The 26,715-nt window shown below is 37.8% G+C and overlaps 1 protein-coding gene across 3 annotated transcripts in view; it reads left to right on the forward strand.

The window, feature by feature from the left end:
- NELL2 (neural EGFL like 2) overlaps window positions 1–26,715 on the forward strand; it is a 458,505-nt gene that overhangs the window by 334,148 nt on the left and 97,642 nt on the right. For all 3 annotated transcript variants that reach the window (XM_060111915.1, XM_060111916.1, XM_060111917.1), the window contains 2 exons: window positions 5,318–5,440; window positions 8,195–8,290. In XM_060111915.1, coding sequence (XP_059967898.1) covers window positions 5,318–5,440; window positions 8,195–8,290 — 219 coding nt within the window. The remainder of the gene's footprint in view (window positions 1–5,317; window positions 5,441–8,194; window positions 8,291–26,715) is intronic.

Here is a 26,715-nt window from a genome sequence, read left to right on the forward strand (position 1 = left end):
GTGTTTGTACTTGACCATATTGATACCTTCCTTTTCTTTTGAAAACGTCTCTCAACTGTGTGAAAATGTGGATTTTAGTATGAACAGAAATTACCTTAGTGCTTTGCCCTAGGAGTTCTATAATTTTTAATAAGGCTCCTATAGGGTTAAAAAATACTAGAAAATACAATAAAGAGATGATAACTTCCTAATTGTGAAACATTAGAAGACTTGTAATGTGTAAACATTCAAAACCTCTGGATAATTACAAAAAAGAACACTAGGATAAAAAAATAGATCAGGGAAAACCTACGCATGAAGTGTCAGGAGGCCCTATTGCATAGCAATCAATAAGCTAGCTTTTGGAGTCAGATGTCGTGATTCACAGCTCTACCACCTACCAGCTGTGTGATCTCAGGCGAGATACTTAGCTTCTATAAGCCAAGTTTAATTTTCTGAAAAATAATAAGGTTTCCTAATTAATATGAGGATTAAATGAGATAGTGTATATTACAAAGTATGTGATATGCAAGCACTGAAATAGAACTAGGATTATTACAAGTCATTCAGGTTCAGTCAAATTTGTAAGAGACTCAAGATTCCAAAAACAAAAGAAGCAAAGTATGTAAATGCTGTTTCAGCTTGGAGCCTGCCTCTTCCCCACACATGCATAAAAATCATCCATGCCAAATGCTCTGCTCTCCATGAAGTCATTCTTGCATTCCCACCTGACCCAACTAGAAATGACTTCCTCCCTTGATCTCTATGACCTTTTAAAACAGAGATTACTTCCTTGCTTCAGCATTTCTCATAATGAAGCCATGCACTAAAGGCACTTGTGTTCTTGTATCTCCCCAACTAAACTATAAGCTTTGTGAGGATAGCTTCTATTTATAATCATACTTTTAATCCCGAAAAGATCCTAAAACACAAAAGACATTGAAGAAAATTGTATTTAAATACAATTAAATTGTATTTAATTGAATTGAAATGTAGATATATTTAAATTACTTTTCACTCCTATTTTCTGTAGTATTTGCTTTTTGTATCATAGTGAAATTCTTGAATAGAACATGTGCTCTGTGTATTGCATGTCTGTGCTGAAATCATAGTGAGAAAAGCTATATGAATTTTAGAATGGCTGTCTTGTCTCTAGATAGTACATTCATTCTGGAAACAGCTCAATATGAATAGCAATTTTAAAATCCAATTTGAATCCAACTCTATGTCATTCTGACTGATGATCTGTTGGGTGTTGAGTCTTAAAATGATTTTAGATACATTAACTTAAACAGGTTAGGAGTTAATCAGTGAAACAAGTATTATTGTTATATGTAACATCTGCATTTAGATAAATTCAAATGTGTATATTATTACTTTATTTTCATAGAGGAATTTTACTATACTGACCCTTGTCACTGGTATGAAATCAGTTTTACATAGTATGTAAAGATGCAGAGCATACAAAATATGGCACTCAGGACAAATCTTTGCTACCTACCACTGCAACATCATCTATTCTGTATATAAGGTACTGTAATAATTGACACCCATACTACTTTTGTTTAGAACTGTTGAGGGGTGATGTTTTCTTTCTATAATTTTTTTTCCTTTTTTTCCATTTTATTTAAATTTAAAATTCATAGGTACAAAAGTGATTAAATTTTGATTAAAATTATTATGTGCTAATATTTTTAAAGAAAAGAAAAAGAAAGGGGTGCATTCAGTTTCAATCCCAGCTATTGTTTGGACTGTCATGTCACATGAACAGTGACATTTTATCTGAGGATATGAAGATAGCATTGGATCTTATGGATTGGATATTCTGAACATCAGATCTGATGTGTCTGCTTTTCAATATATGTGAAATAAAACTTAGAAGTCATTCACAATTATATCCTGACATGCTCTTCTCAAACACTGGAATGTAATATGGATTTAAATTCTGTCTTAATATTTTCCTCCTTATTTTATTTAATTTTATGTATTGTATGTTAAAAATGTTGAAGGAAGTATTAAAAATGGATAGGCTGACTGGTGGGTTGGTGGTGGAGTCCTTAGGGGTATGTCAGTCAGGGAAACAGTAAGAAGTTGACATTTGACCAAAAGTCGATATGGAGCAGCAATAATTAACTATTTATTGAGATGACCTTATAGAATATTTGCTCCTTGCTTCATTCACATTCTCTTTTTTAAAGGGCTGTCAAATTAAAGTTAATTCTTCTGTGAGATTACAATACAGGCATTTTAAAAGGCGTTTCTTAAGATCACAGTTTAGTTGATAATTGTGAGTATAACCAACTTTATTTTAAGTAGTTGGAAAAAAATTAAAGTGACAATATAAAAGAATTAATACTTTCTGTTTTCAAAATATGTCCTGCTATCTTAATTAATATTTGAAATATCCCAAACCAAATAAAACACCACCATAGTAAAATCAGTAAAAAACAGCTTAGGTTTTGGTAGCTTTCCATTTGTTGTCTAGTCTCCAACTGAACAAATTGGGATTGACTTGAATGATAATGGTATAGGAAGTATGTCCTTTGGCTGCGTTGGGTCTTCTTTGCTGCGCTCGGGCTTTCTCTAGTTGCGGCAAGCAGGGGCCACTCTTCGTTGCAGTGCGTGGGCTTCTCATTGCGGCGGCTTCTCTTGTTGTGGAGCACGGGCTCTAGGCACATGGGCCTCAGTAGTTGTGGCTCAGAGGCTCTAGAGTGCAGGCTCAGTAGTTGTGGCACACAGGCCTGAGTAGTTGTGGCTTGCAGGCTCTAGAGTGCAGGCTCAGTAGTTGTGGCGCACGGGCTTAGTTGCTCCGCGGCATATGGAATCTTCCCGGACTGGGGCTCGAACCCGTGTCCCCTGCATTGGCAGGCAGATTCTTAACCACTGCACCACCAGGGAAGTCCCTGGTCACTCATTCTTTCAATCATTTATTCAAGACACTTTCTTTGAATGTTGAAATGAAATACGAAGAAAAATATAAAATTCTTCTCCAAAAATTCACACTCCCAGGTGGGGCATGAAAATAGAGAACCAGGGAGAAGTAGACACTTATGATAAAATATAGTAAAACAGCCTTGTATCTGGTGCTAGGGAAAACAGACAGAAGCCCCAGCTCTGTGGGAGGGGGAGAGAAAGGTATTTTCACAGAAGACATACCATTTTAGTGTAATCTTTAAAAGTAGTAAGAGTTTTCCAGGAGAATCCATGGGGCAGGCACTGCAGGCAGAGGGAACAATATATGTACAGGTGCACGCCAGTGCATTTAAAACCCTGAAAATTGTCTTCACCCTTGAGTTGCTTAGAAGCCACTTATTCGTTTCAGTGGCCGCCGAGAGTAAAGGACAAACCAGATTCCAGGTTGTGTAATTAGTTAACATTTGTTGAACATTATCGTACTGGTTGCTAAACTGAATCTTGTTAGGCCCTTCCTCTACCCAGTGAGTACCGTCTAATTAAGAGGACAGCCAAGGCAGGGAGGAAAACAACATCAGATCAATCAGCAGCAGTCTTTAAAGGGCCCCATGGCTGTCTGTATAGAGATTTATAGATTAACTGCAGCACTTTGAATTGCAGTGGGAAGAAAATTGGCAGCAGCTGCAAACTTCACAGTGTGGTTTTATTCTGCTTCAGGCAGCTGAACCCAGAAGTAGGTGGGCTGCCCATTCTGGTCCCTCCGATATTTAATAGTGTCCAAGGGTATCCCCAATTAGGACACCCATGTGTAATCCAGCCATTTTCTAAGCTATCATCAATATGCATGAATTTATTAAAAACTCTGAAATATTCTGATTCTAGATAATAAAGGTGGAATTTTATATAATTTAGGGAAATTCATCCAGGAATTTGGAGAATATCTATTTGTGTAATTCTAAAACCTTAGTGATTGAAATCTGTCTGAAAGGTTATTGGGAATAATCTTTATAGATTTTATTATAGGCCTATAGCTAAAACTATCATAACTTTGTGCTTGCATAACACAGGACATAGAATCATGAAAGGTTAATCTTTATTTTTTAAAAATAAAATAAAGAGCATTCTATTTTAGTATTATAGTTAAAATAAATGATTTTAGTCTAATCTCAACTACATGTCAAAGGCAATTTTTTTTCAAAATTACAGATACAGTACTATTATGTTGTCTAGAATAATATATATATAGATACATATTGTTTGGAATGCAAAAAGTTCTAAAGTGAAAAAACAATATTTCTTTTTGCTTTGATTATTTATATCATAGTGAATGAGTGGCTTGATCAGTGTAAGTGTATTAAAATATATATTTAATTTTAGACCTAAATATTATTTACGTAAGAGACTGGGTAATAAGTAGTGAGGCTGTAGGGATTTCAGATGGCTGAACTAACTTGTATGCATTTCCTCACTTGTATTTCATTTCCTACTCATCTTGATTTTGATGTTAGATCTGTTTTCTTTCTCATATTTACTGTATTTATTCCTCATACTTACATTTTTGCTGAACACTGAGCTAGCATTCTGAAGTTGCCTAATATTTCCGTGAACTTGGGCAGGCTACTGAAGCACTCTGAGCCACCACTGACTCATCTTTAAAATGGTGATAATGACATTGGTTCTGCCTCTCTCACAGCGGGGCTGTGAGAATCAAATGTTTCAGTGCTTTTGAAAGTGTCAAGTTACACACAGTTAAAGGAGGTATCATATTGATTGTATATCTCAGAGTTTGCCTTGGCACATATTATAAAGGCAAGTTTTAGTCTTATTTAATAAAAGTGTGATACTTTCTTTGCAGAAAGAGGGAACTTACGAAGAAACTCAGATATTCCCCCAGCAGTTTGAACGTGTATCTTTATGCCTGCCAAGTGTGGATGTAGATGTTAACTGCATCTAATTCCACAGGGCTTCAAGTCCATTATCCTGCAGTTCAGGATTCATGGAGCAATACAGTTACACATCCTTTCCTATCACCCTTTCCATGCTACAGGAAAAAGTTAGGTAGCAGACTTACATCATGAGATAATTCCCCAAATATTAACCACTGAGACTGTAAACAGCTGGCTCTGGGATCTACTTCTGAGAATTAATCCCCATCCTTCCCTCTCCTCTCCTTCTATTCCTTGCTACTATTGGTGGGCCTTGTATCCAAATCCTTTTGTGTTTAAGGTTTGTGGATGTGTACACTATGTATGTACTTCAAAAGGAGTATACAGTACTTCAAAATACAAGCTCTTGTTTAATAGGTAATTTGTGTATGTCTGTGTTGGAAAGAAATAGCATACAATAACAAAGATGAAGGTGCAATTTAAAGCACAGTGGTTTTGAAAATCTGTCTTTGAGTAACAAAAACGTATCCTCATTTCAGAACATGATGAGTGTGTCACAAATCAGCACAACTGTGATGAAAATGCTTTATGCTTCAATACTGTCGGAGGACACAACTGCGTTTGCAAGCCAGGCTATACCGGGAATGGAACTACGTGCAAAGGTAAAAGATTTAAGTGCTGGCACCTCTTCCATTAGGGATAATGCAATCCATCTCTCCCTCCCTCCACCCTTTCTCATCACTGTTACCTGCCTTCTGGGTACTTGCCACAGCCATTGAGAACTTTGAAGTGTAGCTCATGGGCTTCCTCTTGGATTACGTCAGTGTTTAAATGGCCAAACTGTTCAACAACTCTGATTTAATGCTCCATGACCTCAACCCCAGTGGTTTCCACCTCTATTCCCCTCTAGTGGAATCATAGCCATAATCACATCCTGGGCATTTTTGTACAGAACTACTCCACTCTAGAAATCTAAACTTTAGCTTTCTATTATCTAACCCCACGTCCTTCTGCTTGCAGTTTGCCCACTCTGTTCTTCCCACAGTTTTTCATCTTTAATCTCTCTGACCTGTCCTTTTCATCCAGATTACCAGTCTCCTCCTAGGTTCCGATATTTCTTTTTGAGTCCAAACATTACAGCTATATTTTTCTCGGCAGCCCTATCAACCCATTTGTTTTACTACCATGATCCACTGTGAAATATCTATTTGGGGTCAGTCTGAGAGCTTTTCTTCTCTCTCTCTCTTGAGCTAAGTACTAATTAACTGGGAATTTTAGGTTTCTATGTGTTATCATTTCCCATTTTACCTGGTTTGTCATTACCCATCAATAACTCTCAGGTTTTCATTTCCATCAGCGGATATTCCAGCTGTAGTCCGCCACCATCCATTAATTCACTCTTTTATCCATGCCCTCATTTTCCTTCGTCAGATGAGCTTACCTCCCACTTCACAAGGAAAACGGAGGTTCTATTCTGGAAACTCCGCCAACTTCCATAGGATAAAGCCCATATTCCTTATTACGTCATATAGATTTATTTATCATTTGTCTAATTCAGGCATTTTAAGCTTCAGAACTGGTCCATTCTTCAAATGTACTGTGTTCATTATCCTGGAGTTTACCAAAATTAATTTTCTTTGTTACATGTATATGGGAGACAGGAGATAACAAGGAATTGTTACTAATGCTGTGTCCTTTGGTCATGACTTTCAGACCTGGTCTACAGTGGATGCAGATAGGGATGGGCCAGAGGATTACTCTGTCAAAGTCTATGGAAATCTGTAGTTCAGAGCATTGTAAAGGCCTACGCATTTGGGAGTCTAAATCCCACAAAGATTTCCTCAGAAACTGGACGGATCCTGAGGAAAGCTAGACTTTCAAGTCCATAACATGGTATAAATGCACCCTTAGGACTTCCCCAAAGCATCTGGATGTTCAGAGAGTTAAGATTTCATCTGGGAGCCCAACCGCTTCTCACTCTTATTTGCATTTGACCCTCACTCCTTATTAATGTGAAAAATAAAGTTTATAGCGTAAAGAATTCTTGAAGCCATGAGAAGATGCAGACAGATAATTCTTATCTTTGAAGGAAGGAGAACTTTCCAGCGTCTATAAATTTCTTCTGGGAATTAGGAGTATAGGTTGCCTGAGTAAAGACTCTCCGTTCCTGTGTGTGTCTCTGCTGGGAACGTCAAAAGCTGAGAGAGAAGTAGCTTAGCTGTAGGATCTGAATCATTGAGTTCTATTCTCTATCAACAGGCTGCAACCTTGCAAATTACTCCAGGGAGGATATACACATGGTCTGGTGGGTGTAGCTTTTCTTTTCATGAGGCTTCAATTCCTAATCTCTTTGCAAGTTCTTGGTGACTAGGTATTGTTTTTGCCTAGGATGAAGAGAGATTAAGACCTAGAACCAAAGAAGCCAAATGGCCTCTTTGTGCCCCTTCCTTTAACTCAGTAGCAGAATCTCAGATTTCTACAGTTTCCCACTCTGAGAAAGTACATCCTAACTAATTAGAGGAAGCACATGCCAGAAAACTAGAGCAAAAGCTTTTGCCTCAGGCATGGAACAGGTTGATCGAGTTCATCCACAACAGGCCTTGCCAGGCTGAGGGAACAGCCTTTGCCTTACAGAGTCAAAGAATAAGCTGAAGTGGAAACAGAAGTTTCTAAGTGTACTCCATCCTGCCCATCTTGTTTTTCTCACCTTTTCTGAGGGCAGCACATCTCAAAAGATCACGCTTGCAGTGGCTCAGAGTTTGGCTTCTTTTTCTACTCACAGAAGAACCCCCTTCACTCACACACCCACTCTAACGCAACAGGCTATGCAGTGCCTTTGCCCTTGATCCTGGATCCTGACCTATCCTTGGCAGAGGGGTTCAAGACCCTTCTTGAAGACTCCTTTATCAAATTCTCATTATTGGCTAATTCATCACCAGGAATGATTTAGAACTTTTTGAAGGATGGGGCACTTCTCTAGTATTTTGACAGTTTGGACGGTGTGTAGAATGATCAGAGCTGTATAGGATTCAATTATTTCTTATTTCTGTATCTTATTCTTTAGGTGGTGGTTTCTTCCTTAAGAAGATGCCTAGGATAGCTGCCATTTTTTTTAGATTTAATTTCAAACTGGATTGCTACAATGAGGTGCAATACTACTTCTAATTCCTGTTTTGTAAGGCTACTGTTTTTTGTTAAAAGAAAGCTCAGTATTTTCTTTTACAGGTGAAATACTTAACATTGGAAAGAGTACTATTCTACAAATTGTGTTGAAGTTTCTTACCTAAATGGAAAGTATTATTTGAATATGAAATTATAATAACATTTATATCAAAGGCAATAAAGAAAAGCTAGTTTGGAGTATCTTGAACTACTTCCTTCTAAAGTGCTAAAATTATTTATCTGAATTATTTTAGCATTTTGCAAAGATGGCTGTAGGAACGGAGGAGCTTGTATTGCCGCCAATGTGTGTGCCTGCCCACAAGGCTTCACCGGGCCCAGCTGTGAAACGGGTAAGAATATCATACCATCTTCTAGAAGATGAATTTTTACGCCCATGTATAAAGTAACCCATGAGGAAAGTAATGTTTCAAGTGGGCTCTCAAAACATGGCACTTGCTATTAACACAGAAGCTTAGGAGGCAGGAGGTGGGAAGTTTCAGTGAGGTGTAGTCACTGGGCATTTGCCCAAAGTCACTCTAAGGAGGTTTTGCAGCTATTATAACTAGAAGTATATTGAACTTTTTCAGAAAAATATGTTGGATTACCCAGGATTTTATGACTTCATAATTCACTTTACTCATTTGGAGCCCAGTTTTCCTGGAATCTATATGCCCACATTAAAACATAGAGTTCAAGCTTATGGCCAACTCACTTCCTGGGACACACTACTCCCTGCATACACATTTGAGAATTTTTAATAAATTTTTACCTGGTCTATTTAATATTTTTTCATTGTTGTCTGTTTACAAAGTGTTTAAAGTTTTCTACCCCTTAATTATTCCTCATCCAAGTCTGTTCCGAACTTACTCTTTCTGATAGATACTAATACTAGAAACTTTTAAAAATATTAAAAATATATCTATGTGTAGTCTGTATATAGCTTATGTCTCAAAGTAAGATGTTTTGTCCATTGAAAACACACCTTGAGAATTTAAAAAGTGCCTTGAGTATTAACCCCTATTTAAAATCATATCAGTAGTAGTTTTGGTTTCTTTGTTAACGGTTAAGTGGGTTCTAACAGCAGATGACCTCACAAAGTCTGATTATTCTCCCTAAGAGAAAGCTGCTGCCACCAGTGATTAGTGGTTACCACCTCCTTTTGCTTTCCATAAACCTCAGTGCAGTAGATGCAGTGAATGTCCTATCTCCATCCCACCTGCAGTCATTGGGTTTAATAAATACACTGATCAGAATGTGAGACAGAAAATGCTCTGGTCCATTTGAGAAGTGAAAAGTTTACTGAATAAGTACTGCCACCGAGCACAGAAGGATGCTCACAAAAGGATCACTACATCCTTTCTTTCTGCAAGTACCTCTAAGTGGTGCTTTTCAAACTTCGGTGACTAACTGGTTACAAAGGTCTCTAACAGAAAATGCCTAGTGGTTATCTTTGATATGTGGGCCTCTTTCTTAAGGAGATCATTTCCAAAATCAAGAGTTCCAAAACTCATAGTGCATGTGAATCACCCATAGAGCTTGTTAACTTGCTAAAAAAATACAGATATTTGATAATTAACTATCATAGGATTTAGTAGATCAAAATCAGGTACTTCCAGTGCAGTGGTTCTACAGTGTTTCTATCCCATGATCTCCAGTAGTATCCACACATGCATCAAGGTACACTAACAAGGTGCACATTCAGACCTATGGTAACTATGTTTCCTGAATACAGTATTTTATGCTGTTTCTGGTACAAAGTCTGGATACTGAAATAGTGGCTTTTTCAGGGAATTTCAGTGGTGTGCAAGTTTGAAATAGAGGCTGTCCCAGAAAATCTGGGATGAATAATGGTCATGCTCAATCCTGCGTATCATTTCCCCACTAAAAAAAAATTATATGGAGAGATTGTGAAAGTGTGGAATGGCATAAGATTAATCTGAGCAATGTAAAATTTAAAACTGGTGTTAATAGTAACCCAACAGAATATTTAGCTTTCTCTGTGTAGTTACCCTTGATCTTTCAGTCTCTAAGAGGACAAACACAAAAAGCCAAGGGCTTTGAGAAAGATGTACGTTTAAACTCTAGTTTTACTCTTTCCTTGTTATGTGGCCTTGGGCAAGGTGCATAACTTCTGTGTCTTTTACACTCTGTACGTCACCTTACTCTTCACAGCTCTCCTCGAAGATAGGTATTATCTTGAAGGTATTATCCATTTACAAACAAAAATTTTGGGTTCATCCCGATTTAATTTTTCTAACATCAGAGAGCTAGCAGCTGAATACTAAGGTTTTTCTACTCCCAAATCCAGGTTTTTATCTATATAATTGCTTTTCAAAGTTTCTTCTGAAGTCACTCTAATGACAGAGGAGGGAGAATGTCTCCTATCTGGGAAAATGTAATACCGATGCTTGCCTTAAGGCATCTGTCCCAATTATTTCTCCAGGTTAGTTCCCAATTCCTCACCTCCCAACACCACCATTTTTGTTGACGTAGTTATAAATAGAAGGTGTGCCCTTTAAAAAAATACCTTCAGATGAGAAGAGACCCATTTGAAATAATTTATTCACCCATTTATTCAACAGATGTTTAATTAGGATCTGTTATATGCTGAGCACTGATCTAGAGACAGGATATAGCAGTGAACAAAACTGAGGCCCTGTCTGCATGGAAATTATGGTGTAGTGGAATAGAGGGACTATAAACAGGAAAATAAACGTCAGGTAACAATAGGTACTGTAGGGCTTCCCTGGTGGCACAGTGGTTGAGAGTCCACCTGCCGATGCAGGGGACACGAGTTCGTGCCCCAGTCCGGGAAGATCCCACACGCCGTGGAGCGGCTGGGCCCGTGAGCCATGGCCGCTGAGCCTGCGCGTCTGGAGCCTGTGCTCCGCAACGGGAGAGGCCACAACAGTGAGAGGCCCGCATACCTCAAAAAAAAAACAAAAAAACCCCCAACAATAGGTACTGTAAAGATAACTAGAGAAGATAGTATAAAATTATATTATTAACCTCTGGACCTTACATATGATGAGTATTATTATTATTATTGATATTTACTTTATTAATAAAGGTAACTACCCTCAGCTTCTGTATCAAGTCCCAAAATTTCAGTGGTTAGTACAAAAGGTGTATTGCTCATTCAAATCTCAGTTTGATATGTTGAATGCGGTATTGAGGGGAAAGTTGAAGGGGATTGGGATTGGGATTCCTCCAACTAGGGACCCTGGCTATTGCCATTTAGTGAAGAAGCCATGCCCAGTACATGACCTCTAAAACTGCTAGAGAAGAGGACCACAGAGAAAGCACGGAAAATACACACCCAGTGTTACTGCCTCAGGTCAGAAGTGTCCCTTCCCCTCACATACCATTGGTAAGATCTAACCACATGGCTTCAAGGGGTTAAGAAAATGTAGCTGAGCTGAGTGTCCAGGAAGATGAAACTGGTTCGGTGAGCATCAGGCCAGTCTTTTGCCATATTTGCTGTCTGTCGTTGCTAGTGCAATTTACTCAAAGCAATCAAAACATTTTCTGCATTTCTCTGATATCGTCAGGACAAGGAACTCTGAGTTACTTCCTTTTTTGATCACTGCCATATTTATCCTCATCCCCCTGGTAGGGATTCTCACCTTGGAATTCCTGGACCCCTGTAGGTCTATGGATGGGCTTTGGGGTCCATGAATTCCCTGAGTATCTGTGCACATGTACATTTTTCTGCAGGGAGAACCCGGGCTCTTAAAGATTTTATATGTGTTATATGATTTCCAAATAGTTAAGAACCTCTAGAGAGAGAATCTTCAATGATTCATAAAGAGAACTAACTGGTATTTCATTCTGTGGCACATGATCCAAACCCAAATTATCCAGTCTTTCTTTGGGAACCTTAAATCCAGAGACCCCAAACTGAGCTCCTCATCGCCTCCATGACTCTTGCCCCATGTCCTCTTCCTCTTCTGTTTCCAAAACCCGGTTCTTCACTTCTATTTCCTGTTTCAGTGAGCGGCAGCCGTATCCACCAAGTTTTATCCCTTCTTCCTGCCCTCCCCCACCTCCCTTCCTCCCCCTCTCCCTCCCTCCCACCAGTACTCAAGGAATCATCCCCCTCACACCCCTTCCACATCCAGTCAAGTCCTTTTTGTTCTCGGTACTAGGGTCCCTTTCTTTCAAGTCTGGCTGCAACTAGAGTACTTCAGGCCTCTCAGGCATCTCTCTCCAGTGTAATCTCCACAGACTATAGAAGCCCAAATCTGATCATATCACCCCAGACAGAAAAAAAGTCAGTGCCTCCCATTGCCCTCAGGATAAAGGTCACATGTCTTACCATGACCTTCAAGATCTGACCCCTGCTAATCTATCCAGCTTTCGCTTTCTTGTCCATCTGTCTCCTCTCTTCACTTCCACACCAGGCATGGAGTTTTATGGGGGTGAAGGGTATAACTTGTTCACTTTTGAATCTTTGAGACATAGTATAAGGCCTATACTTTATTAGGTGCTCCACAAATATTTGTTGAATAAATAAACACAGGTGTAAATGAGGAAGAAAGAGATGATGTGGTTGCTTCCATATTTGCTGGATCTTTTAAAATATTAGTTTAAAGAGGGCTTCAGGGTCATCTGGTCTTAGACTTTCACGTGGCAGATGAGGTAATTATGGCACAGAGAGGTGAAGTTACTTATATATGGTGTTTAATTATAGATACAGATCTGCAATTTAGAACTCATCTTCTGATTCTTATTCCAGTGTTTCCTTTTTCCCTCCTCCTTCCCTCCCTTCCTCCCTCCCTCCCTCTCTCCCTTCCTTCCTTCCTTCTTTCCTTTCTGCCTATGCTATGGTATATGCTCAGAGGAATTCATCCTACTGTCATCACTCATGAAGTCTGTGTTTTTGTTATGCCCACCCCTTCAGCTACCAGATAATCCTGTTGTCTTTAACAATGACTTCTGTGGCAGTTTTTCTCTCCCAAGGTAGGGAAAACATCATGATTGCCTAGATTGCACATGTATAGGAATGGCATAAATGTGGCCTGCTGGAGTTGGATACTGCCTGATAGCTTACAGAGGAGATTAATTCCTGGCCCCAGTGGTCATCTGTTGAGCCTTCACAATGGATCTCTGAGGATGACGTAAAAGGATTTACTGATTTTTTGAAAGACAATCCTAATGTGCATGACATTTACCAACCCTTGTTACTTTAGTTGAAAAAGTCTCCTCTGAACCCCCTCCCCCAAATTTATTTAGTCTATTTCTGCATCATGTGTATCTTAGTGAAATGGTTGAATCCATTTACCAACGTCACAAAAGGGCTATGTGTATGTCTTTATTGGGTAAAATTAATTTTTCATGGCCTTTTCTTTTTTAGCTGCTGTGTAAGTTTACCCACTTGTACAGCATAAATTCATTTTTAATTAAACATCCTAATATTCCATCATGTGGTTAACTTGGGTTTAGCAGGGTGATTATTTCTTGGATAAACTCAATAAAATGTATTAGAAATCTATGTGCTGAGGTTTAACAGCTCTGTCACTGCCATGCTGTATTTATTGCACAATTGCTAAACCTCCGCAAACATGTGTCTGCTGATCTAATTAATATGAAAAGCTGTCTTATTATACTGAAAGTAAATCTTTCAGTCATGATTTACAGCATAACTCTAAAAGATTTGACAGTCCCCTATAAGTAACTGCTGACTTAAATCAAATTAAGATGCTTATAACTGGGAAAAAGTTGATATCAAATGGCAAAGCTAAAAAAATATGCTGCAATATCAAAGAAAAGGAAATCAAACATGTTAGTGATAAATGGCTTTGTGTGTATGTGTATGTGTGTGTGTAAAATAATGGTTTTCTTGACCACAGATCAAAACATGAGATGAGATTTTAATTATTTACAGTGAGTAATTAAATGAATATAAATTTAAGTTGCATTCCCAAGTGTTTTTGTAGCTTTTTAATATCTGTAGTTTCAAGATGATAAAATGAAGCATGAGGCATATGTGAATGTTGCTTTACGTCCAAGATAACTTCAAATTGGTTGAGGTTGACTGATGTTTTAAAATTTGAATTATTACTGTTACAGTATAGGTAGTAAAAATCCTTCAATTAGTTAATAGTAACAAAGTTATTTTGCTAGTAGTATGCATAGTTAGTATATATTATTAATGTCGAACTGTATTACATTTCCTGATATTGTTTAACTAGCATTTTTCATCATTAAAGGAACATATTGATTTAATTTCATGATCATGTAACTTTTTCTAAAAGGCATATTTTTTTGACGCTTACATCATTTTATATCATTTTACATAGACTGAAAAAATTCAGAAACAAAAGAAAAATTTCAAAACATTTCTTCCATAGCATACATACCTTTTTTTTAACCAAAATGACTCACAGTGAAATTCCATTACCAAAATGTATATCTTTTTGTGGGAGAAGAGGAGAATTTGAGTCAAAATGTTGAGCTAACATAGTTTAAACAGAAAGAAAATCTTTAAATTCCTTCGCTTTACCAACAGCGGTGATCTTTTTAAAATAGTACTTTGAATTCATTTTGCTCTAGCTAAACAAATACAAACTTCACATACAAAAGCCATTTTCTACCTAAGATGGAGACTCCAGTCATACTTGCTGATCTTCAGACTTGGTCTCTAGTTATAAAAGTGAATAAATTACATTTGATGAATGAATGCATAATAATGAACTTTGGAAGAATTAGGTGTTTAGATCCCAGTGTTACTTTTTCCTGTTACCAAATTAAAAACAAAAACTCTGGGCTTCCCTGGTGGCGCAGTGGTTGAGAGTCCGCCTGCCGATGCAGGGGACGCGGGTTCATGCCCTGGTCCGGGAAGATCCCACATGCTGCGGAGCGGCTGGGCCCGTGAGCCATGGCCGCTGAGCCTGCGCGTCCAGAGCCTGTGCTCCACAACGGGAGAGGCCACAACAGTGAGAGGCCCGCGTACCGCAAAAAAAAAGAACCCAAAACTCTCACCAAAAGCTTTTTGACCATACCTGCATATGAGTTAACTTAGGTACTTAAGACATGTCTTCTCTTTATGTTGGTGATCCTTGACCTCTTTTAAATAACCCTTTAATTGCTTAATGTTATGCCAAACCTTGGTTCTCCTTGAAGCATTTAACAGAGTGGTCGAGAACACAAAAATGGAAGTCAGAGCGACATCAGCATGAGTCCTAGCTCTACTGTTGACCAGCTGTGTGATCTTTTCTATGTTACTTCATTTTTTTATGCCTTAATATCTTATGGGGTGTCCTGGAGATTAAAAGAAGTAATGTAAGCAAGGTGCACAGCATCATGTCTTTGATGTGGTAAGCACTCAATAAATGATATTTGATGTGATTATATTATACATTTTAAGTAACATGTTCATACAGAGCTGTTTGAAGCTTTTAGATGTCCTTAAATTAGCGGTATGTACCCTGAAATGTTATAAAATAAGGGTTAGGAATTAGAATTAATTCTAGTTTTCTTGAGTTATTTATAAACCTGCTTTAAGTATAACTTTACTACACTGTAATGGTTTAAAATGTTTAATTTAGGAATTTGCATTCTTTACATTTACTTATAATTGCTTTATTTTAGTCCTAATGCAAATCTTTAAAAATTTATGTTTTATGGAAATTTGTCTTTGTACTATTCGAAAAGTAGTTAAAAGTTCTCAGTGTTATATCTCAAAGTCATTCTTCCAAGTCCTTCAGGTTAATTGGAAAAAGATCTTACTCTTTCCATGTATCAGTCATGTATAATAGATAACAACTCTGATGGGGAAATTTTTCAGGCTCTTTTATTTTAAGGCCTACCTAATTAGCACTGGAAATGATGACATGTCATGGAGTTAATGTAAAGGAAAAAAAATGTAGGTTTCAAACTGTTAGAAGGCAGGTCTCCAAAAAAGAAAAAAAAAAAAGCCAAATGGATTATTTGGGAATTTGGAAAAGATCTTCACTTTTGCTTTAAAAGTATTGCTAATCTTTTCAAGGGATCACCCTTGAATATAACTTATATCGTATTATACCCTTGAGTTCCTAGTATTCATATCCCCTCTTCTTTTTTTTATTCAAAGCAAACCAAATAAAGTCACTTTTTAGATTTTTCTTTGATATTATTCTAAAGTTAATTAACTGAATACTTAATATTTGAAAAAGCAATTTATGTACATGGTATAAAATTTAAAAGGACAAAGAACATATAAGGAAAAGTAAATTTCCTTTTTATCTCTTTCCTAAACATTTGTTTTTTCCCCTTAAGAGTATGCCTTGGAAATCATACTATTGATATATTCTCATTAGACAGAATGATTCAAATAGGAAAGTCAGTGTTATAGGAGCATGCTACCACTCAAATAATAGACTTTTAATTTGTAACTCTGGGGTTGCTAATAAGAATGCACATCTTGGGTACAAGATCTTTCTTTTCCTTTGGGCACCCCCATACTTTGGTTGGGAATGTTCTACCACTTTCTCCTTCATATAGTCTAAATTTTTTTTCCAGACATAAGCTGATGAATTTCTATTCATTAGAAATATGATGGGGGAGGTACAAACTTAATATCTTGGAGAGACTTTAGAAAGTGGTAAAGATACAAATAGCTATCTGGGACTTAGTCTTCTCTAATTCAAAATATATCTAGGACACATTTTATTTATAGTCAAATTATCTTTGCTTCTTGCATTCCATTTCTTTCTTCCTGAAGGACCTATCTTAGTACTCTCTTAGAGTGAGTCTATTAATGGCAAACTCTCTTTCTCTAATATGGGCTTTATGCCATTTTCAGTCTTAGGTGCGCTAGGTTTAGAATTCCAGGTGTTTTCTCGAAGCACTGTGAGGGAAGTATTACACTGCCTTCCCGGCCTCTGAGATTTGTGTTTAGAAGTCTGCTGTCAGTCCAATTGTATCAATAATTCATTTGAAAATACATCTTTTCTTTGAAGATCCTCCTTTCCTTGGGGTTTGTGGTTTCAGTGCATTATATCTGTATTTTTATTTATCTTGTTTGGGGCTCATTTAGATGATTGAATCTGAGGAGTCATCTCCTTCACCTGTTTTGGAAAACACTCCATCTTTATGTCCTTGAATATTGCTTCTCTCTCATTCTCTATTCTTTCCTTTTGGACTTCCTATTGGATGTATGTTGGCCATTATCTTTCTGTGTTTTTTCAACTTTCTTTAGTATTTTCCATCTCTTTATCTCTCATGCTGTGACCTTTGTGATTTCTTCATATCTGTCGCCCAGTCTATCAGTTATCTCCTCTCCTCAGCTTTGTCTAATCCTGTGTTAGCTTATCTGCTGAATTTTTTTTAAATAACAATCTTTTTTATTCCTAGGAGTTATTTTTTTCAAATCATTTAGTTCTTTTGTCTTTTTCCCCTTAGTTCTTATTCATTTCTTGTGGTTTTGATTCCTTCTTTTATGTCTTTAAAGCACTTATATTACATTATAATCTTTATCACGTTGCTGTATTGTCTGAAGTTCAGGGGTGTCTAAATCATCTGAAGTTAAGGGGATCTAAATCTGCCTTTTGTTGTGTTTGCTGACTCTTGCCCATGATACAGTGTTGCCTTATGTGTTTGTTTGTTTGTTTGTTTTCTTTTTAATGTCTCATCTTATCTTCATTGAAGATTTACCTGTGAAACCTGAGGTCTTTTCTCTCCAGAGGAATTTTGCATTTGCTTCTGCAGGTATACCAGGAGTATTGCAATCAATATTTGAGTTAATTTCTTTGCCAAGTGGAAAGAAGGTTTTAAGTGATGCAGTTTTCAGTATGACTGAAATTGGAAAAAAAAATCACTCATTTTAAACATAAGTGTGATTTTATTGATGCTTAGTGACTCCTGCGAGTTCTGAACTCTGGTTGCTAATAAATCTGCAGACCGTGAGGTGACACTCATGGTGGCAGAATGAAAATGGGGTGGAACACAGGAAGAAACAACTGTAATATGAACAGCTTAATAGAATATACTAGGAACAGAGCTGTGGATGCAACTACTTCTTTCTTTTCCCTCAATTCCTCATGCTCCCAAAGAGAGTCTGTACTTCTTTTTGGAGGGTTCATATCCATGGCTAGTTTCTGTTTCTTTCTTCATGTAAGCTTTCTGGAAGAAGCCGCTGGCACTTAGGTACAACAAACCCACAACAGTCAGCTTTATCCAGCTGATAAGTGACTCTTCCTTAAGAACTCTCCTGGTTTTTGAGAGAACAAAATATATTCTAGGTAATTTATTTTTAGATTTAAACTAAAATGTGGTACACAGGGACAGTTTAATATCAAATATATGGGTATACACTCAAGTTAAAGAAGATGAATCCAATTTGCAAATGACACAGATTGGGGAAGGTAGCTAATATGGCAAAAAACAGGACCAAGATTCAAATTTATTCAGATTGTAGGAACAAGAGGATCGAAATAACCCTATGATACTTAACAAACATTTAAAAACACTTCCTGTAGTTGTCCTACTTTCAGCTTTCAAATAGGACACACTGCTTCTACCAGAGTTTCATTTTTAGATTCTTAATTCTGAGCTCTTACATCTTGGGCCCACATTCATTGTACCCTTTGCCCTACCCTTTGACTGTCTTCTTTTCTTTAGTTGTCCTTTCTCTCCTCCCCCTTTTCCCTATTCCCTCCTACTGGTATATGGGTTCCTTGAGAATAGAAAGGAAACCTACAATTTTGTGTTTCTCATAGGGCTCAACATCATGTTTTGCATATAGTAGGCATTCAATGAATGTTAATAAAATATAAATACACTCTTGAATTTGGGTTAGAAAAAACAGTTGCACAGGATAGAGGAAACCGACTTTAACAGTTTCATGGTTTACTTGACTGCTGATCCAAGTTAAGTATGAGCAAAAGTATAATGCTCTAGCTCTGAAAGAAAATATATACTTAGTCTGCGTTAAGAGAAACAGAGTACACAAAATAATATAAATAATAGTCTCCCTGAATTCAGTATTACTTATTCCATGGTGGAATATTATATTCACTTTGACCAACAGATTTTAAGAGGTTATTGGCAAATGGGAGTGTGATTAGGGAAAAGTTACCTGAGAGGTGAAAGCCTTGGCAGATATAAGAGGATTGTTGAATAAACCCTAGGTGTTTAACCAAGAGATGAAAAAAAATAAGGAACTTGAAAGATAGCATACAAACTATCCTTAAATACATGGAGAGCTAAACTAGTATGTGAATTTAGGATTTTATGTGTAGCTGTAATGTAAAAAACTAGTAAATTTACCAGAAGACAAGTTTGAACTCCAAATAAGAAATAGACTGATCTAAAGAATCATATGAAAGTGGGATGGCCCAGCCTCCATGTTCCGGTAGAGTCTAGATGACCAAATGTTAGAAGCACTTAAGGCCTAGAGGATCTTCACATGGGTCTAGTTGCCCTTGGTTTATTGGAATGATCTAGGACTCTTCTTGTTACAATTTTTCATAACAGTAGTTACTTCAAACTGCGTGTCTCAGGGTACTTCCTGAAATAACAAAAAGGCAATGTAGCCTGATGATTAAGAGTTAAGAGTGGGTTTGGAAGATAGCTCTCTGGGTACAGATCCAGGCTCTGCCACTAACTAACTGTGTGGACTGGGACAAGTTACTGAATTTTTATATGTTTCTGTTTCCTTGTTTTAAAATTGAATGATAATAATAATCCTTATTTTATTGTATTGTTGAGAAGGCTACAGTAGTGAATACATACAAACAGTTACAGCATTGACTCGGTACATGTTAGTTATTATTATGACCTTACACCTAATCCCTACAGTAACCCTCTAGAGAAGTTAATATTACCAGATGAGGAAAGTAAGATTCAGAAAGATTAAGTAATTTTTTTCTGGGCTATATAGCCAGTAAAGTGGGGAAATAAGGAATCATGCCCAGGGCTGATCAAATTAAAATAATCTGTGATCTTTCTGCTCTGATATTTGACCTCTACTGCACCTTAAAGATGATTAAATGCCTTTGAAAATGGCAACCAACTTTGTGGAATACAGGTGCCAAATTATCTAAATTAAACATTTATTAAGTTCCTGGGCACACATATGAAGATACAGAAAGTTAAAGTCAGGGTTTTTTTTTTGCTCTTGGAGTTTATATCTCTGTCTAATGCACAGGGGAGCATTTTACCTAAAAGACAGGGAAAGAACAGGTGGAAACAACAATAAAAGTATACCTTTTACGTGATTGCTAACTACTAATCTTGTCTGATATGGTAACCCCAGAAGAAATTGCTCTCAAGAAGAGTGAATTCTGGAGCTGTAACCTGGCAGTTGTAATTTACAGGGGAAAGCTTCATGATAAACACCTACTGGTGGGGCCTGGAAGGCAAGCAAACAGCTGATTAAATGTGTGAAAAGTGCAATCTAAACTGTTAGACAGGCTTTTTATTGCCAATTTTCTCAATATTCAGTCTGAAGGTAATTATAAGGCTGAAAAAGAGTGAACTTCCACCCCTTGTTTAATCAAAAGCCTTAACAAAACAAGTTAAAGGAATTCTCTGATAGTCTTTTAAGATGTGGAACTCTTTCCACTCCTTCTTAGACGAGGTGTTTCCATTTGCCTTGAGAAACCTTCAAAATATAAATCACTCACTCAAGTATGTTTTTTTCTCTTCAGATTTTAAAAGGCCCAACCCCAGTCTTAAAATGAACCTTACTTTTTTCCTTTTTTATATAGAGCCAAGAATATTTTTACTACTTATTATTCTTGTTAAAAACGTTTAATTCAAGGAAAATAAAATCAGTTAATTGCAACTGTATTTCTTTTTGCTTGAAAGTCAGTCAGCCCAATGGATTCTGTAAACATGACAACTTATTCATTACTATCTTCCTGGTTTTGACCATTTATAACAAAAAGAAATTAATTAAAACACAGAGACCTATAAACAGTCCTGAATAGCCAAGAATCAAAAGTAAGTTTCATATGGTAGTTCTATTTTTAGTTTTTTAAGGAAACTCCATACTGTTCTCCACAGTGGCTGTATCAGTTTACCATACGACCCAGCAATCCCACTAGTGGGCATGTACCCTGAGAAAACCATAATTCAAAAAGAGTCATGTACCACAATGTTCATTGCAGCTCTATTTACAATAGCCAGGACATGGAAGCAACCTCAGTGTCCATCGACAGATGAATGGATAAAGAAGATGTGGCACATATATACAATGAAATATTACACAGCCATAAAAAGAAACGAAACAGAGTTATTTGTAGTGAGGTGGATGGACCTAGAGACTGTCATACAGAGTGAAGTAAGTCAGAAAGAGAAATACAAATACCATATGCTAACACATAGATATGGAATCTAAAAAAGAAAAAAAATGGTTGTGAAGAACCTAGGGGCAGGATAGGAATAAAGATGCAGATGTAGAGAATGGACTTGAGGGCACGGGGAGGGGGAAGGGTAAGCTGGGACGAAGTGAGAGAGTGGCATGGACATATATATACTGCCAAATGTAAAATAGATAGCTAGTGGGAAGCAGCCACATAGCACAGGGAGATCAACTCGGTGCTTTGTGACCTCCTAGAGGGGTGGGATAGGGAGGGTGGGAGGGAGATGCAAGAGGGAGGAGATACGGAGATAAATGTATATGTATAGCTGATTCACTTTTTTATAAAGCAGAAACTAACACACAATTGTAAAGCAATTATGCTCCAATAAAGATGTTGAAAAAAAAAGTTTCATATTACAGGATGTCAAAACCTTTACTCAGTGAATGTTGGGAAGGGGACTCTTTCCATAAGTTACAAAACTTAATTACAAACCAAAGGGTGCTCAATCTCTGTTACACAGATAATTTTGCACCCCACACTGAATGAGAGGTAATATTTAGTAAGTGTCTAAAATCAATTAGATTAGAGTCAATCAACTAATTTTAGCTTATGTAGGAGCAGAATGAGGAGAATTATCAGAATTTGTTGAAATTATTAATAAATATTAAGACCATATTATCTAAGATCAAATCTTTACCTTCAAGTTTACATTCCTAAAGGCAAATAGAAGGGAGATGTTTGTTGTACACTTGCTGTGCTCATTTACCTTAGACTTTGCCCCACTACTGGAATGACTCTTTTGGAAATCGAATATAACTTCTTAATCACTATCTCTAAAGTGTTCAACTTTCTTTACCTTCCTGCACCAAATTCTTTCAGGCAACCCCTTTTATTGGTTTCCTTGACATGACATATTCTCCAGACTGTCGTACACCTGCTGTACACCTCCAGACTGTTGTAACACCTACAACCTTATGTTGTAGGTATTCTGACTCACATTTTGGGGGAAAAGATAGAGAAGTAAGTGAATTGCCCAAGGTGACATAGCTATTCAATTGAAGAGCTTGGAGTTAAACACAGGATGACCTAAATCTAAAGCCCATCAGCAAATGCCGCACTGCACCGCCACTTGACAGCCCTCACACACGTGAGCTCTCACTGCTCTTCCTTTCCTGCCTGACTGCCTTTGTTTGCAGTTTTTTTTCCTTCTTCTTCTCATCTCCTGAATGTGGAGATTAAATTACACACTTGATCTCCTTCTTAACACTGTCTCCTTTGTGGAGCTCGTCTACCCTCATGTCTTCAAAAGGAATCATCCTGTCCAGACACCTCCACAGCTTAACTCCCATACCTCAAGGGGCTGCTATCTCTTTCTACTTGGACATTTTGCACTACACAGCAGCTCACTTCCCTTGTGTTACCTGGATCCTGAATGCTTTCCTTCCTCTGTATTGGAATCACCTTGGCCTGAAAAACCATCCATCTCCTTTCATTTCCTTCATTCCCCTAAAGCAACACCAAGCAACACCAATAACCTGTAGTAGAATTTTATTTATTTATTTATTTATTTATTTATTTAATTTATTTATTTATTGTGGTACGCGGGCCTCTCACTGTTGTGGCCTCTCCTGTTGTGGAGCACAGGCTCAGTGGCCATGGCTTACGGGCCCAGCCGCTCCGTGGCATGTGGGATCCTCCCGGACCGGGGCATGAACACGCGTCCCCTGCATCGGCAGGTGGACTCTCAACCACTGCGCCACCAGGGAAGCCCTGTAGTAGAATTTTAACCAAAGTTTTGAGCATAAAGGCTGAGGTCTAAATAGGAACAAAGCAAAGGTCAGAAACCAAAATCAAATAGAGATCCCATTTTTCTGAAAATGCTTTGATTGTTTCTTGCCTGAGTCAGAGGCAGATTTCTGTTAAGCCAATAAAGCTTAAGCTCGACTTATCTGACCGTGCTTCCTTCTTTCAAGGTCTTAGGAAGAGCCCTAGCAAAGTGCTCACCTGGTCATATAGTTTTGTAAAATTAGCAATAGTTATCTTGGTAATCTCTTTTTTCTGAAGGGACCCTCAGAATTATAAAGGCTTCTGGTCCCCAGATTCATTCCTACAGAGTAATTCTTCCCAGGCAGGATATCTCCTACTCTAAAGCCCTGGCATCATACTTCTATTCTCTCTAGATCCTTCTTTTTCCTGAGACCCTTATCCTCTCTTTGTAGCTCTCAATTTAAACCTTTAAATCCCTCTCTCTCTCTCTCTCCCTCTCTCCCCCCCACGCCCTTTCATCTCCCCATGCTCTGGGAGAAGGGAGCAGCACCTTTCATACCCAAAGGGGTCATCAGCATATTTTCCTAAAGCAAGAGTTTTTCCTCTGTTATGACATGTGCCACTGTCCTATGGTGTAAAAACTATTTCAATTATTATTTTGAACTGCCTTTTAAAATTTCCTGACACATCAGCTAGTCATTATTGAAAACTTACCATATGTCAAACATTGTGCTAATTGCTTTACATTTATTAACTCTATTTAATCATAAAAACAATACTCTGAGGTATATGTAATTATTTCCATGATCATTTTAAAAACCAATGCTTAATGAGGTTAAATAATGCTTCCAAGGTCACCATAGCAGGCATATGGTATGCTCTCGATCTAATTAGTTACACCTGGCCCCAGACATGCACTCATCACCTCTTCTTCATTGTACCATCCAAGTATCACTGTTTTGTGAAACTCTCCTTGATTTGTCCAACCAGAAGAATTCTTGCCCTCCTTTCAACAACCATGTTTGTGCCAATTTAATTTTACTTCCCTCAAATTACCTTGTACTGTTATTAGTCTTAAAGCACAAGAACAATATCTTAAACTTTTAGGGAGTTTCAGTGATTCATGGAAATCAACCCAGTAATTTATGGATTGGCTTTTATGACTAAAAAACATTTCTGTTTTATCTAGACAAAGGAGATGACTATTTTGGAATTCATAAGTATGCTAGTTTAAAAAATTCTATTGAAAAGGGAAATCATTTAGTACCTTAAGCAGAATATTACTTATATGGCTTACGTCCCTTAAGTGATGAACCTGGGCTGCATTATAGAAAATGTATACTTGTGTCATTCAGGGACTTGAAAATGCAGTGTGTCATCTTTCCTAACGGGTGATGTTGGCTGTAACAAGGAGTTGGGGGTGTCTGTTAAAAGAAAGCAGTTGGGGCTTCCCTGGTGGCGCAGTGGTTGAGAGTCTGCCTGCTGATGGCAGGGGACACAGGTTCGTGTCCTGGTCTGGGAAGGTCCCACATGCCGCGGAGCAGCTGGGCCCGTGAGCCATGGCCACTTAGCCTGCACGTCCGGAGCCTGTGCTCCGCAACTGGAGAGGCCACAACAGTGAGAGGCCCGCGTACCGGAGGAAAAAAAAAAAAAAAAAAGAAAGTAGTTGTTCTTAGTTGATAGGGGAAACAACTACAAGCCTAATCAATGACTTACTAATAATAGCTGTCACCTGATTCTGATGAACTTGGCTACTGACATATGCACAAAAAGGATAAATCAGTACTTACAGATTGGATTGGGGCAAGTATATTTTAAACTATGAGTTATGAGTTGAGTGGGCATTAATGTGACTCAACGAGGGGAGTAGGAAGAGAGGGAGGCAGGGATATTTTCTCAGATGGAATGGGTATAAGAAGGTGAGACTGAAAGTGGACACCAATCATTTGAGCAACAGGTAAGGTATGTATGTAGTGGGTTGGAGCCAGTTGGCAATTTCCAGAAAAAGAACGGGTCTGTGCAAAGTTTCTGGGAGGAGGACATCAGCAGGCATTCTGAAGAAATTTGGGTTTGCTTTTGTTGTTACAAACAAAATCAAGAATAGTACTTAAGAGGAACCTTAATGGAAGTACCTTTTTAGCAAGTATTGCTTAAAAGTAGAGCTTGTTTGGACTTGGAAAGACTGCCTGGAGCAAACTTGTTCATCTTCCTCTTTGAATTTAAATGTCATAAAAGGAGTATTTTGGTGTCCAGTGGTTCGTTTTTCACTGAACTGACTGAGAGGAATGAGCACAAACTCAGAGATTCCAAAATGTAGGCAGCCTAACATCACGCTCAAAAGTGTAAGCTTTGGAGTCAGGATGCTGGAGTTCACTCTCCCAGGTCCACCACTTAAGGCTGTGTGCTAGTTGAGTGAGTGACTGCATCCTTCTTAATCTCAGCTTCCTCCTTTGTAAGAAAGAGTTAACCACATACCCTTATGGTGGTTATGAGTATTAAGTGAGTTAATTCTATTGAAATTAACTGAATGAAAGCATAGAGACAGAAGCTTGATTTGATGCTATCAGGGAGTGAGGGGAGGGGGAAATAGGGAGTTATTGCCTAAGGGGTACAGAGTTTGTGTTTGGGGTGATGAATCATTCTGGAAATAGATAGTGGTGATAATGGCACAACATTTTGGACTTAATTCATGCCACTGAGATGTAGACTTAAAAATGGTTAAAATTGAAAATTTTGTATCATATAACATCTACACAATAAAACAAACAAAAAAGAAAGCTTATGAATGATGACTGTCACTTAGGCTCAGATTCTTTTCTTCTGGTTCTGACTAATTCCAGGAAACACATTTTATATAATTTCAGGTCTAACATACTGACTCTTTCATTGCCACCTCTGGTGTTCTGTGATCTAAAAGGGAAGATCCCCAAGGTAGTTTGCCTTCCGAGAGGTCCCCTAAGGGGGCTAGGAGCTCATCTCAGCAGTCTTGGGGCCCCTAGGGCACAGGGTCAGGAGAGAAACACTTGCACTAACAGATCCCCATAGCTTCAGCAGTGGAGCATGGTTTGGGAGCTTTTTCCTGATGCCTCACGAGGAGTGACAAGGCCTAAAGAGACTAACTCGGTTATGGTGCTTACCAGTCACCACCAGTTGGGCCAGCTATTTTCCTTTCCACTTCATCTAGGTCAAGCAATCAAATACATGGATTCCAAATTTAAACCAACTCTTACAGAATCATAAACATTTTTCGTCATTTTAGAAACAGAAGGTTTTACTAATTTAGCAGTAGACTGGTGACCACCAAGGGGGCTTATTATAGGGTCCATAAAAATCAAGAAACACTAGACCCAGACAAGACATTTTTCCTTGAGATTTCTTCCAACTAATTGATGGATTTTAGAGAATCTAGTGTTATTACATAAACACATCTCTTTTGCTACATTGAAATTACTTAAAAATAAAATCTGATACTTACTTGACACATGGGGTTAGATTACATGACGTCAGAAGTTCTTTTTGACTCTGATTTTATGACTCGTACCCACCCAGCATAACTAGCATGAAAAGAAAAGTGCTATTTCAAATCGTTTCCTTTACCAAGCTATGCAAATGTATGTGAAATAATACATGTGATAATTTTGTAATGTAACATGCACTTACTGAGTTTAAATGATTATTAAACTTGTTATTTTTAAGCTGCTATTGTTTGTCAGTAATTA

Source organism: Mesoplodon densirostris, chromosome 11 (genome assembly GCF_025265405.1).
Source record: "Mesoplodon densirostris isolate mMesDen1 chromosome 11, mMesDen1 primary haplotype, whole genome shotgun sequence".
Lineage (NCBI taxonomy): Eukaryota > Metazoa > Chordata > Mammalia > Artiodactyla > Ziphiidae > Mesoplodon > Mesoplodon densirostris.